The 14,264-nt window shown below is 47.6% G+C and overlaps 6 protein-coding genes and 1 non-coding gene across 7 annotated transcripts; 3 read left to right on the forward strand and 4 right to left on the reverse strand.

Annotated features, from left to right (window-relative positions):
- Nucleotides 1-118: 118 nt before the first annotated feature.
- BGW36DRAFT_372192 (TPR domain protein) lies at nt 119-1,729 on the forward strand. The gene has a single exon (XM_046215449.1). It carries the CDS (start codon nt 204-206, stop codon nt 1,653-1,655), a length of 1,452 nt encoding a protein of 483 aa, XP_046075465.1. The 5' UTR covers nt 119-203; the 3' UTR covers nt 1,656-1,729.
- A 292-nt stretch (nt 1,730-2,021) lies between these two features.
- BGW36DRAFT_372193 (proteinase inhibitor I4) lies at nt 2,022-3,351 on the forward strand. The gene has a single exon (XM_046215450.1). It carries the CDS (start codon nt 2,079-2,081, stop codon nt 3,198-3,200), a length of 1,122 nt encoding a protein of 373 aa, XP_046075466.1. The 5' UTR covers nt 2,022-2,078; the 3' UTR covers nt 3,201-3,351.
- Nucleotides 3,352-4,520: 1,169 nt separating this feature from the next.
- Nucleotides 4,521-5,838, reverse strand: BGW36DRAFT_424379 (G-protein complex beta subunit CpcB; the record flags this gene model as incomplete). Its single annotated transcript, XM_046219952.1, has 4 exons — nt 4,521-4,946; nt 5,135-5,452; nt 5,561-5,687; nt 5,759-5,838. The coding sequence occupies 4 exons, from the start codon at nt 5,836-5,838 to the stop codon at nt 4,521-4,523; spliced, it is 951 nt and encodes a 316-aa protein (XP_046075467.1).
- A 347-nt stretch (nt 5,839-6,185) lies between these two features.
- BGW36DRAFT_289178 (TPR repeat protein) lies at nt 6,186-7,151 on the reverse strand (the record flags this gene model as incomplete). Its single annotated transcript, XM_046210638.1, has 2 exons — nt 6,186-6,643; nt 6,704-7,151. The coding sequence occupies 2 exons, from the start codon at nt 7,149-7,151 to the stop codon at nt 6,186-6,188; spliced, it is 906 nt and encodes a 301-aa protein (XP_046075468.1).
- A 761-nt stretch (nt 7,152-7,912) lies between these two features.
- BGW36DRAFT_424381 (putative C6 transcription factor) lies at nt 7,913-9,562 on the forward strand (the record flags this gene model as incomplete). Its single annotated transcript, XM_046219953.1, has 3 exons — nt 7,913-8,691; nt 8,744-9,176; nt 9,242-9,562. The coding sequence occupies 3 exons, from the start codon at nt 7,913-7,915 to the stop codon at nt 9,560-9,562; spliced, it is 1,533 nt and encodes a 510-aa protein (XP_046075469.1).
- A 1,042-nt stretch (nt 9,563-10,604) lies between these two features.
- Nucleotides 10,605-10,691, reverse strand: BGW36DRAFT_t19. Its single transcript has one exon. It is a non-coding gene; the product is annotated as a tRNA-Phe (tRNA).
- A 520-nt stretch (nt 10,692-11,211) lies between these two features.
- BGW36DRAFT_290627 (aromatic amino acid aminotransferase) lies at nt 11,212-13,066 on the reverse strand (the record flags this gene model as incomplete). Its single annotated transcript, XM_046210772.1, has 3 exons — nt 11,212-12,223; nt 12,277-12,868; nt 12,919-13,066. 3 exons carry the CDS (start codon nt 13,064-13,066, stop codon nt 11,212-11,214), a joined length of 1,752 nt encoding a protein of 583 aa, XP_046075470.1.
- Between the last annotated feature and the right edge of the window lie 1,198 nt (nt 13,067-14,264).

Genomic DNA, 14,264 nt, shown 5'->3' on the forward strand with positions numbered 1-14,264 from the left:
AGCAGAGCAGTGGATGTTATTGGCCGGCGACGTCATGGCCAGCCCGCGCACGGGCCACATTAGCGGCCACCGTCGAGAATCAATCACCTTACTTTCTTTCTTTCTTTCCACTCCTCCACGGCGCTCGACATCTGGGATTATACAGAAACTATCCTGTATATCCATGAATACAACAACAGTGTGATCCATCGGGTCTGCGCACCATGTTCAGCCCAACTACGAGGCGCTTGGCCGCTTCCCACACTCCTTCCATGCAGCCCTTCTCCGCTGTTCGACGTTCGCTTTTCAAGTCAACGCGCCCATCAATATCACAGTCACTCTCGAATGCGCGGTATCGACCGACACAAATCCCCCTTTCATACCCCTCTACACAGATTCGATATGCCTCGTTTCCCCAAAGACTTCGCCGAGGCTACCGCATCGCCTCCAAGGACCTCTGGCGGAGGAACCCGATCGTGCTCCCTTTGGCGATGATTTCAATCATAGCGGCTAGTGCGTTTTTCACATATGCGATTTACATTCAAACAAGACAGGTCAACCCGCGAGTCACTCGCTTCCCAGACCCAGTCGCAAATGAACTGCGGAAGGCGCTATATTACACAGAGGTCAACTTGGAGCCTCACAAAGCTCTAGATCACTACAAAGAGGCACTGAAGATAGCGGCAGAATTGAATATGTCGCCGTTTTCGGATGAAGTGATTGGCATCAAACTCCAGGTTGCAGAGATGCTTGTCAAGGCTGGTCTTCATAAGAACGCCGTGCAAGTCGTGTCAAGAACGGCCAAGGAATGTCTTCAATGGGTTAATTCGACTAGGGTTCGACTCTCGGCCAGGAACCCAAATTTCCCATCTGACAAGATGCCTGAGAACATTGACCCTAACACCAAGGAAATCTTCGCGCCGCCCGAGGAAGATTACAATAAGCAACTTCGCCTGACAAGTCGGATTGTCAAAAAGGTCATTGGGATGAATTTGTTCATGGCCCAGCTTTGGGAAGATAGCCAATTGAAAGATAATGTCCAGGCCTTTATCTTGAGGAGAACAGCACTGGATATATTCAAACAAGAGATATCGTGGCGTGAGAGAAAAGGCCTTCCACCAGTTGCGACTCCAGAGGAAGGAGATGATTGGATGGATGCGGAGGAGGCTAGCCATGCCATGTCTGATGTTGGTTCGACATGGCTTCGAGCTGGGCGTCCCGAAAAAGCCTTGGAGTTACTCTTGCCTGCCGTAGCGATTTTGCGCGAAGTTGAAGGAAAGGATATATCTTGTCGCCAAGTTGTTCTACTTGGTAATATTGCAGCGGCAATGTTCGATCACCGGCCACCCAAGGATGGCGCCGATAAGAGCATATCTGAAATCCCCGTCGAGAAACAGATGAAGTCCTCCAAGGACTGGGCTCTCAAGGCAATTGAGGTTTCGAAACTCGTCAAAGAAGACTTTCACGATGATGAATGCGATATGGGGTGTGCTGCAGCCGCGGATGTCCTGTCTGCGATTGCGGAATGGGAAGGGGCAGATGACGAAGCCAGGAAATGGTTACTCGAAGAGAAACGATATTGTGAGTCGGCCCAGTATGCAGAAGGCGTTCAGAAGGTAGCACGAATTATGGCAGAAGGCGAAAGGCGCCGTAAAGAGCGTCGAAGGCAGACGTAAAATATGGTTGGCGGGGTTGTACATTTAGTATAGTGTATAAATATATCCATCACACATGTTTAATGTAGCACAAACTCCAAAACATTTCAACGTTCGTAGAATTACGCAGTGCTCTGCTTCTCTACGTATGTGGTTCACAGACTTCTACTTGAGCCGACAGGTGTAAGCTGCGTATTTAGGTACATATCATACATGCACGCATTCCCTTTTATTCTCTTCGGTCGTTTCAGGGTAATAATACGAGCGGACCCAGATGCCAAGTATCCAAAAGTCAACTCGACGTGCTGCGCCTCCCCATATAGCACACCAATTAGTTCTAGTGTTAATATCTGTCCTGGCAGGAATACACATTTACACAGACACTGTGACAAACGTGAGGTTTTCTCAACAACTCAATATTTCGTCGAGCACACTATCCTTATTATGAGCTCTGGGAGGAGATTAGCACCACAATCTGTGGTCCGCGCTACGAACCAGCTAGGATACGACATGCTAGCCCAGCTTTGCGCTGATGGCATTCCATCCAGCGGAACTGTTGTGTCAGCCTTGTCGATAACCATTGCCCTTGCGATGCTCGCAGGAGGAGCAGACGAGAACAACTGCACAAGCCTGTGTACGAAACTTGGATTGGGAAATTTAGACGACCTTACCACTACACTATCACAGTTGCAGGATACATTGATTCGCGCCTCCGATGGAGGACCACAGTTCACCATTGCTAACGCTGTGTTCGCGGACAAAGACGCAGGAATAATTTCCACATATATTCGATACCTGGAACGTTTTGATGCACACTTAGATTGCAGTTTTACTCGCTTGGTTGATGGTACGGACCAGATAAATGGCTGGATATCGTGCCAGACGAATGGTCTAATTCCATCCATGCTTAGTCGCCAGATCCTCGCTCAGGCCAACGCAGTTCTGGTTAATGCACTTGTTTTCAAGGCCAAGTGGCAAGAAAAATTCAACCCAAAGAATACCGTTAGGGACTTTCCTTTCCACACTTCCGACTGCAGAACGACCACAGTGGAGATGATGTTCCTTCATCAACAAGAGGTCCTGGTTTCTCGAAATTCCGATTATACAGCGGCCTGTCTTCCTTACGAATCGTATGATTCCTCAAAGTGGTCATTTATTGCATGTTTACCGAATGAAGATAAGTCCGTGAACGATATACTCCCTAGTATTCGCCGTCAGTGCATTCCACGCAATTTCCACCGAACGAAGCTCATGCGATTTGGTCTGCCTAAATTCAACCTTAGAACGCAGGAAAGCATAGCATCCCGTCTTCGTGAGCTAGGGTATCCTATCTCGGGAACATTTCCTGGTATTGCAGCGGGATTCATGGTCGAACATGTTATACACAGTGTTGCTATTGTCCTGGATGAGAACGGTACAGAAGCTGCGGCCGCTACTGCGGTGGTGCTGACGCGCAGCAGGCAGAAGCCTTTACCATCCGTTGTCTTCGATAGACCATTTGTATTCTTGATTGTGGAGCAGAGTACGAACGTGGTAGTATTCACGGGGGTATATTCTGCGCCGTAGAGTTAACAATTGACACTCTAGTTATGTTCGTGGCTTAATAAAGGATGAATAAGTGGTTTCTCCCAATCGCGGTCACATTTTAAGTTCAACAGGAATGTTTAATAACAGCTCACAAGGAATAACAAGCCATCGCTGGCCTTTTCAACATCTATGTTGGTGAACATTGGAGTGCATAGGAGTTGATTTAATAATATTAAGGTACAATACACTTCAAAGGTATTGGGACCAGCATGCAATTGATTTTAACTGCCACATAGCAGGACACAAAGACTGCCAAGTAAGCCTTATAAGTGCACGTGAACTGAGTCCAGCATGGAAAAAATGCTGATAGGGCTGTACTGAAGTCTAGGCCCAAGTCACTCTCCTTTATCATAAAAAGATCTGCATTAAAGCCGATAGTACAGCACATTTAATACATTTTCAACCTTAGCAACCATTCAGAGCTCATTTTGATTTAACGGATCCCCCCTGTACAAGCTATCTGCACGGCCTATTAGGACAACCTACGTCCCAATCTTTGAAGGATTGGGGTCTAGCTGAGATACTGAATTGTCAAGCTACGCCTGACATACAATAGTGTACGTGAAGTATGCACGATCCTCTCTAAGGCTCACTACTAATGCAAAAATATTTTTTTCTAGAGTGGTACCTGACTCAGGGCATGCAGCGACCGCTAATCGTCGTCTGAAGTCCGAAGGCCTTAAAATTACCACATTCGGAAAAGCGAGTCACTATTTTTCACGCCGCATGGCCATGGTGCTATGTGACGCCACCTGCTCCATATATAGCGTGTAGATATATATTGAATTTTTAACTAATTATATAAACTGTACTTGCTTGCAGGCTTCAGATGTTGCTCGATATAGACGGTCCCAATTAATGTTTGTTATGCACACACACTTGCCATATACGTAAATGTTATGTAGAATCGCCCATGTTGATGAAATACTGAACTACCGTAGAGCCAGGTTTACATTGCTCATTTTTAGAAGATATACACGGATATAAAATTTTTAATGTTTCTTTTTTTGCGTCTGTATGATATTAAAACATCACATGGCGGTGGTTCCCTGGTCACTCCGAATTTTATGGCAGATCGAGGAACACGTTAAGCTAGACATGTCACAAAGGAAAAGAAATTTGCATCCATACTTCAACAACGCAAATCTTCCAGTTGCGAGAAGTCACAGACATCAAATTTGGTTTTCATATGCTCATCGCTCATCCATCCATCTTCCAAACCCAAAAACAATCAATTATCGGAATAGACAACTGATGGATATTTTATGCCCTTTACAATCCCACTTCCCCTGGCTCTATTTAAGCTCGCGACATAACACCCCAAGCGCGGATCTTGTTGTCAGTGTAACCAGCGAAGAGGGTCTGGCCGTCAGCGCTCCAGGCGAGGGAGACACACTCTGGCTCACGGCTCTTCTTGCCCTTCTCAACGTACTCAGGCTTGAGCTCATCAACCTTGCTCTTCTTCTCGAGGTCGAAGATGGTGATGCTGGTGGTGGTAGCAGCGCAGAGCCAGTAGCGGTTGGGGGAGAAGACGAGGGCGTGGATCTCGTCACCGGCCTGGAGGGAGTAGAGGTGCTTGGACTCGTTGAGGTCCCAGAGCATGGTGGTACCGTCCTTACCACCGGAGGCGCAGAGGGATCCATCGGGAGAGATGGTGACGGTGTTGATGTAGCCGCTGTGGCCAATGTGGTCGGTCTGAAGACGGCAAGAAGCGAGCTCCCAAACCTGTTGATATCAGTTAGCGCGGTTCCCGTGGCAGTTCCAGCTGTTGATAATCGCGTATTGCCTGTAGGTCAATCAGGGCATAATGGTGATGGTTGTCTCATGGCCCCGAAGGGCTCTGAAGTAGCAAATACATAGAATGCAAAACATCATATGACCTGCGGCAAAACGCGGCATCTGGTTCCACGTACCTTGACGAGCTTGTCCCAGCCAGCGGAGACGATGACGGGGTTCTGGGGGTTGGGGCTGAATCGGACGCAAGACACCCACTCGGTGTGGCCTTTCTCGGTGATGGTGAACTTGCAGTCACCTAGGGTGTTCCAGAGCTTGATTGTTCGGTCACGGGAGCCGGAGACGATCTGGCGGTTGTCGGCAGAGAACGAAACAGAAAGGACATCGCCGGTGTGGCCGGTGAAGACACGTGTGGTGTTGCCAGTGGCAAGTTCCCACAGGCGCAAAGTCTTGTCCCACGAAGCGGACAGAGCGTAGGCACCATCGGAGGAAATGACCTATATGACGGGTAAAGAAGACCAGTCAGCCCAGTAGTCCTCCAGAGAAAAGTAACACCATCCTCCAATGATTTTCCAAGTTGCCAAATAAGACTTGAAGAGACGTACACAGTCGGAGACGATGTGAGAGTGGCCCTCAAGACTGCGCTTGGGGTAACCGTAGGCCTGGTCGTCACGGGTCAGGTTCCAAACGATCAGGGTCTTGTCGCGACTGGCGGAGAGCAGCATGTTGGGGCTGTGAAGCCAATGTTATCAGAAACCGTTCCAATTCCACGACATCAAAATTTCGAGGTACGACGAGCTTACTTCTCAAGAGAGGTAGCCAAGCTGGTGACCCAGCCATTGTGGCCCTCGAGGGTTCCGCGGAGGATGAGCTGCTCGGCCATGGTCAAGGTTGCGAGTCAATAGAAGAACCTTGCAACGGAGAAGGGAAGAAAGACGGCTGAAGGGCTATGTCGTTGAGCTCCTGCTACGGCGATATTGAGGGAAAAGGACGAGTAATCCCTAAGCGCACTAGTTCGGGGTTTGAGCCCTAGACAGCCGCCTAAGCGAGTCGCCGCCCGAGCCCGCCGAGTCCGCCTGCGCCACAGCCTGTTCCGGAATAAAAAGCGGTGGCAGAATAAAGTGGCGCTAGCTACTATGATCCAGGATGAAAGAATCCGTCGATATAATTATAATATATGTACAGCGGCCACGCCTGCTCTAGCTATGATACAAGTTTATACATGCACCCTCACGAGTCGAATACCTTGATTTCAGGCATCCGGCCGAGCCCGCTTCCTCGTTTTCTTTGCTTTGCGGCATGAAACCCCGTTGCGCTCTTGTCCTGGACGTGCTGTCGAAGTAGAGCCAAAACCTCCGACTCAGCCCATCGCGAGGGCACAGGGCGATACGCAGGCTTGAATGCGCCTATAGTCTGCGCCCATTCGCCCGACTTCGAAGCTCCTTGCTTCCACGTCTCCGTCACCGTATCGACTTCTACAGCTGAATCTGCATCTGCAACCGAGGAAGATGCATTCTTATCAGCCTCCTTAGGTTCCTGTGTAGCCCAGTAGTAGATATCCCAGTCGTTCTCGTCAAGAAAGCGGTCGTATTGTTGCAGCTGTTGCGCCGTCATTGTGCCGAGGTAAACATCTGCGAAAGTGGAAAGGAGAAGATCGGACTCGAGAATGCCTCTCTTTCTACTTTGGTCTGCAAGTCCGTAGTCAGCAATTATATAATACCATGATTCAGGGGGAAAGTTTCGCATACAGAGTAGCCGAGCCCGCATAGTACTGACATCCTCTCCCTCGCGTCTCAACGGTTCGACCTTGAAAGTAATACCCTCCATTTCGCCAACACCCAACTCTGGTTTCTGAGGGCCCGGTGCCTGTCTGCCACCAGTCAGATGCTCAATTCGTCCAGGGTAAGGGTCGGCCGGCTTGTAATTAGGATCGACGGAGCTCAGGAACTCCGGAGGCGAAGAAGTCGCACCAACTTTAGGAAAATCATTGGTCTGTGTTGACGTGGTATTTGGGATATGTGGATTCAGTGGCCTTTTCTTCTGAATTTCTCGGTGTTCCTTTGCGGTACTGGGAGCGCGGTCATCTGCACGAAGGGTAGATACGCCAAATGCTCGAGCTTGTTGCTGGAGATGTGGAAGTCTGAACCCGAGATTTGCTGAGGATCGCAAGCGACAGACGAAACGTGAGGCCAACATCGCTATTTATCGCAGTTGAAAATTTATCGATCGATACGTAGAGATGGATGATTGAACATCAATTGATGCTTGATGCGAAAAAGTTGCAGCGAGGCAACCTTGACATCATTTCTGCCTGGGTTTGTTCTGTTTGCATCGTCCGATGTCCAAGCACATATCCAGTGCCACCGTCTCAGTGCTCGCATGGCCACTTTAGAACATATAATACTAACAGTAAATCATACGATTGCGTCTATTTGAATTGGTAGTAGTGATTAGACCGAGCTCCTGGTAGGTTCTGTACGTTGGGATTCTAGCGATGGAAGCTGTAATTCCAATACGAGCAGTGCATACATACGGATAAAAGCAGGCATTACTAATTACGGCTATAATAAGCGTTACCGTATTTTACCTGCTCGCCGGGATTGGCCACCTTTTTCAGGCCAAACCGACGATTCACGTGGCTCCCATGAGCGAGCGATTCGGATCTCCACCGAGCAACTCCAACTGGCGCTGCTCCCCGAACGATGGCAAAAAGTGCTGGTCGTTCATTATTCTAGCCAGTCGAAAAATTTCTGCGATCAGATTGCTACGTTGCTTGACTCCCGGAAACTCCAGAAAACATAGTCTTTTCTCGAGGTCCAAGAAGAAATTCAATACTCCGAAAGAACCAATCAAGTTATTGGGATAGGCTGTCGCTAGTGCGGAGTCTCCAGGTTGATCAGCCTAGCTCCTATGCATACTCGTAGGCTCATCGTGTCAACGTACAATATTTCGAGCCAATGACACGTAGTCGAGCTTGTGATCCATGTGCAACACGAAAGATAAAATGTGATCGAGGACAACCTTGCAAGCGGTGCCATGCTTTGGACATTCCGTGCACGACGTCCAGAGCCCAGTCAAAACCCGGCCCGAAGGGGCCATGGGCGGAAAAAAGGCGTCTAGCCCGGCTACAGAGCGCTTTGCAGCACGGGAAATACGTTCTTGGCGAGAATGCTATTCCAGTCAGAACAAAGGAGGAGGCAGAGGACGAACAGGAAAGCGATGAGTCAATTCCGGCTCCTGACTTTACGCCAAGTGCGCCAGTATCGGTGATACGCCACTATCTTGAGATCTACAGTGAGCGACTATTTCCAGTATGGCCGGTGGTTGACCGAGATGAAATGATTTCGCGCATCCAGAACCAGGATGACGTAGAAGCATATGCATTGTGTACTGCCCTTGCGGCGGTCGTCATGGCACACCTGCGACTCAACCCAACAGATATCACCCAGGCCCCTGACCCAGTCAGTGATTCCGACATGGCATATGAATCAGAGCGAGCACGGGCTTATCTTCGATATCAAGAAGATCCAACCGTTGGCCTTTTAATTTCATCATTCTTTTTGCATATTTTCTGTTCAAACCGTGGCCAAGTGTGCAAAGCCACCGTTCTCATCCGTGAGGCTATCACATTTGCTCAATTCCTTGAGCTTGATCAGCCGAAACACTATGATACGCTACCTAAGAAGGAGCGGCAATCGCATCTTCGCATAATCTGGATCCTTTGCATTACGGAGCGGTATTTAGTCCCGCATGAGCTATATTTGAAAGCATACTTATTCTTTCTCTAGGGGCCACACAACTCGATTTGATCTCCCTAGAATCTTGCATCTTGATCCAAGCCTTCCACCACTAGAAACTAAGGAGGTACCTCCTGGGCTAGTGGCATTCACAGATCTATGTCAGCTTTTTAGAGCTTTTGGCATTGCCATGGACAGCGACTTGTCGAATCGTACTACCGACTTCTTCAGTAATGTGGACTCTCAACTGCGTGAGATGCGTCAAATGCAGTCGAAGAGAGAATTTCAACAAGCAGACTTTCTCATTACGCAGCAGTGGATGCGGATGGTGCTTTGGAAGATGTCTATGTTCCACATCAAACTTTCTGCGAATTCCAATGACGACAATCTCAGCATTCTATTTCCAGAACGAGTTGCGCAAAGCATGCTCACCTTTCTGAATAGATTTTCTCGGAACATTGTGGAGGCACATGGCCTTGGAATGGTAGGAATTCAACTTGATACTGAGTTAATATTCTTATAAATCTTGCTGACAAACGACTCTCATAGCAAATGAAACTAGCAGATGTAGCGATATCTCTAGCGGATGTCTTGTCATGCGTCCCCTGGATCACAGAACGACGACAAGTCATGAGAATTGGTCCAGGCGACATGCTCGATAATTTGGCCAATTTTCTCGCATCCCTTCGCGGTAATATCAACCCTAGAATGGAAATCCTAGTGGAAAAATTATCTAACCGTGGATGGGGGTGTAATCTGGAAATGCCAATTCGTGACAACAAGGGCCACGAAACGCTCCGAATTCTGTCTACCGAAGAGACGTATGATGACGAAGAAGATGTCGATGTGAGACTGAAAGTTGGATCATAACTAATCCCGTCAATGCATTGTATAGACACAGTGCCTACGAATTACCACTATGATTCAAAGTTCAAAAACCAATTCAACAATCCAAAGCCTCTCAGACGGCCGAGAGCAGGCAATAGATTGAGAAATGCCTCAATATCACGGAAGCTCAAACCGCCGACCTAGTTCTTGAAGTATATTTCGATAATTAAAGACACGGGACAAGGTGTAGACATGTTCCTATTTACCACAATAGTTTGGAGTTATTACGAACTGCCGAGGATAACATGTTGTTTAATTGGCCTCCAATCCTCCATCAGTTCCAATCTACCTACGATTTATAAGGCCACCCAACTGCTGCATCGACAATTATGGTCCTATCAACAACAACGATGATGAGAACAAAGACTTTTGACAGGCCTCGATGATTTCTCCCAAAGTTCACCTTTCTCCTCAGCAGAAGGTCGAGACCAAAAATGCCTATAAGGGTCCCTCATCTTACGTACATTCGACACCACATGGTCTACAGTTAATGGCTTGATTATCTACCTACTCGAAAAAACCTCTACTGCTACGGCTCTATAACTCTATTCATATCAACCTAGCTTTGGTATTAAAATTTGACTATGATTTGAAATAGTCCTGCTGTAAGGCTCCTTGACACTGCCAACCTCTAAATGCCAAAAAGTAATACTGAGGTAATTGGGCCATTGCCCAATTCCAGGGTTGGCACGCTTATAAGCCTCTGTGAGCCTGCAGCGCCTCTCGCTGCTGCCAGGCCTCACACCTGCCTTGTTCTTTGGAGGTTTCAAATACTTTCTGAATGTATAGTCAATTATATCAAGACTACGAGGTCGTGACACATCATGGTTTTATCCAAAAGACTACTTTATATATCTATGAGTATTTATGAAATAGTGCACTCAAACCAATTCATTAATGGGCCGGAATATCTGCATTGGCAGAAAAAGCAACGCACACAACAGCATGACTAGAAGAAATATTCTTCTCTTATACCAGTTGGCAGCTTCTTTGTGTGATAACATATACTGGGAGGGAAAAAAAATGGGATGACTGGGCATCGATCCCAGGACTTCTAGATTTCGAAATATAATACTTCAGTCTAACGGACTCCCAACTGTCCCATCACCCCTACGCGGATATCTAATTTGAAAAATTTAGGCTACATAATCATTAATAGAAGATTATGTCAGCTACAATCAGTAACGTTATTCCACGGGCATTTGGAACCAATCAGTCCATATAAAATGACCTTTTTCTGAATCTTTATATCTCAACAAAATGATATATAAATTGTAGTTTAAAATTTAATATATTAGATATAATAAATTTATTAATAGAAAAAAAGAAAATAATTTAAAATTGATATATAAAGCCCGAAATACAAGAAACATAAACCATATATCGATATATGAAGCGTTATGGAAAAAGCAAGCTAAGCAAAAAAAAAAAAAAAAACGAAACACGAAGTTGAATGATCAATAATTTTATTTGCTTTTAGAAATTCATTTAACTCTACTTGTTCTCGAAAATGATTCTAAATTTGCCACGTCAACCTAAGAAGACTTTCATTTCTCTTTAGTAGGGTCATGTCATATCATTCAATCAAAAAAATTGATCTCCAACAAAAACGCATTAGATCTTATATTATTCTACCAAACCTTCAACCCTGCTCCTGACTCCATGTCTTCATCTAAATCAGGAACGCCGTCAAAGTCCTGTAACTGCCAGAACGCTCTGCATCCCGCATTAAAGTGCTGGGCGTAGTCGATGACTTCATCTTCAGGCATCGGTGCAAAACAGAGTCGCAGGTACTGGAAAGCGTACTCCTGAACAGCTGCCGTGGGTGCAAACATCAATCCAGGCGCAGCCAGACAGAGGAACGGTTTTGTTGTCAGGAACGCCCATAACGCTGAGCACACTTTCTCTGCTCCGTATATTTCAAGGAGTGGGTGAGTGTCGTATCGAATTTTAATCCATATAAACATGCCCGCTATGGGCCAGTCAAACTCATACATTGGTACTTTGCTAACCATGGACCAGCTATCGGGATAGGAGCCGGGGGCTGAATCGACGACGACGTATTTGCCGTCATCAAGAGTTTTACACATGTTTTGCATGCGGCGCTCGTAGCCGCCTCGCAGCCCTTCGAGCCATCGAACCCATCCGTCCATTGTCCATGCCTCATCGCTTTTGCTGGCTCTGTTGGTCATGGCTGAGCTTGACTGTCCTTTAAGCAACTGAGCCACCATAGCCTGAACAAAGCCAGAAGGTTGCTGAGTGGATGTCTCTGTAATACGCGTGATCCGCTCAACAACGGCTGGTTGAGCAGTCAGCCAACCAAGCCGACAGCCTGGTGCAATGGTTTTTGAAAATGTATCGACACGTACAACTCGGCCGTCTGTGTCAATTGACAGGTACGAAGGGACTAGGCTGTCCAAAAAATCGTATCCAGAGGAACGACCGTGTGCGTTATAATTCCGGTTGAATAATTTATGTTCATCCCCACCTCGAGGCTTATCAAGTGCTTGAATTGCAGAGGGGTATTGCAGATTCCAATATGGCTCGTCTTCAATGATGATTATGTCATACATTTGGCAAAGTGCATAGATTTCTTTGCGCCGCTCAATCGGCATGGTGGTGCCAGTGGGATTCTGCCCAAGACTATTCAAGTCAGTTTTATATCTTCATCCCACATGATCAGATATTCAACTTACGTCACCGTATACATCAGATGTGGGCGTTTACCCTTGCTAAAGTCCCAATTTTCAAGGATGTCTGCCAAACCGCCTTCACCAGAAGGTATCATGCCCTGTGAGTCGATAACCACCGGCACAATATTCAGGCCACGAGGCCGAACTGTTTGAATCGCATTCATATATGCAAATTCTTCGCATAATATACCACTTCTATCTCGAATATCGTCTTTATGCTCTATCCAGGGGTTTGTGAAAGTTTCGATCGCCTTGCTGAAGCCGTCCGTCGACCCGCATGTCAAAATCACCTCAGGCCCATTGGCATACGGCACATTAGGGTGTAGATGATCACGCGTGAACTGCCGAATGAAAGAGCTGAGTGGCGGGTACCCATCCGCAGTGCCATACTGTAAAGCGGTCTGCAGGTCGATTTTACTCAGGACATTGGTAGCTTTGCTCTCTTTGGGCACCTTTACATGCAACGCGGCCGGGTTTCGATTTGACTTGGGAGGTTCTGGGTCCACGGGAGTAATGGGAGTCGGCTCAAAACGATGTGGATGAGCGGCAGAGGCTTCTAGGGTATCAAAAGGGAAGTATGACATATGGGGGAGACCTGGACTGCGATTAGAGGTTATGAGGCAAAACCAGACGCTCCAAACCTACCACCAGCCAAATTGTGCATTCCTGGAAGAGCGAAGTATTTATAGAAGCGCTTCACATCGCTTGCCTGGCGGTTCTTGGTGACATCTGAGAAGTAGTGAGATAGGTCTAATGGCGGAGCTCGCGTGCTCTGCAGATGGCGTGATTCCATATTGACTAGCTATTTGCAAGGACTGCAGGTCACGCAATGCAAACAAGTGTAGAATATAGTAGTTATGAGAGAGTCGATCGGTTCGAGCGCGAAAGTAGTCAAAGATGGCAGCAAAACACGATTATTAATCCCACGGCGGCATATCGGGGGGTGTTTGGTCCGGGGCAGCCAGCCGTCTTATCTTTTGGCTGTGACGGCCCTCATCCAGTTGCATTCCTAGTTTCATTAGCTTCTCCGGTTTCCCCCCCTCTTTGCTAGGCGGCGTTGGCTATGTTCACGGCTGAGAAGGGCTTGCATTGGACTATCTTGGACGCTGGGGGTTGATTAAGGCCATGTCTTTGGGTTTTGGGCCCGCCTGCAGGACCCAGCAATCTGCCACTGTCGCCGTGCTTAATAATATCACTCGATCGGATATATATGGCGTTCCTCACAAGACACCGAGAAAGACTCGGGGCACCGCACTCTGATTGGCTGCCCCACACGTGGCACCACGTTGGACGTCAGAGGTTGTTCGTCAGACGTCGTTATCGGCTTGGCGCTTGCATATGCCATACATATGCACTGCACGATAAGCGCAGCAGCGAAGTACTGTATTGCTATTCGCAGAGCAGCGGTCGCGCAGTTTCTTATCTGCATGAGCCAAGCACAATACACAAAACACCCGAAAGATGGTTTAGATCCTCTCTACCTCCAACTGTGTAATTCGAAACTGTGGTAAAACCCCTGTCAGAGCGAGGGTGTCGTAAGCCGCAGTATAGTAGCCACTTGTATTCTCTTTCTAGCCCATCAAAATGACAACGCGGTCTTCATTATCGGGGAAAGAAAAGAATGCTGGCCGCTGAATATTAATGGCAAAGAGCTTGACGTTTAAAAAAAATTGAAAAAAAATTGAAAAAAATGCGTTCTCACGTAATGCGGCTGCCTGCAAATTTGCAGGGACCGAATCTCCGCATTAGGAAGGCAGCGGGGGCGTGGCGGGCCGACAATCGTGGATTGGCCCAGCTAGGGCCGGAGCGGGCTTACCGATGATCCGGCGCCCAACCGCCGCCGTCATCTGCGGTCGTCCAGTCTGTTATTAGGCGTGGTCCTGTTCGTCCTCTCATCTATGCGCATGCCGTGATTTTGCTTCGTCGTCTCCCCTTTTGGCGCTTTTTTTGCTTCCGGTTTCGACATCAGGCTGGTCATTGTAGCCTCCGGA

The sequence above is a fragment of the Talaromyces proteolyticus genome, assembly GCF_021365285.1.
Source record: "Talaromyces proteolyticus strain PMI_201 chromosome Unknown BGW36scaffold_3, whole genome shotgun sequence".
Lineage (NCBI taxonomy): Eukaryota > Fungi > Ascomycota > Eurotiomycetes > Eurotiales > Trichocomaceae > Talaromyces > Talaromyces proteolyticus.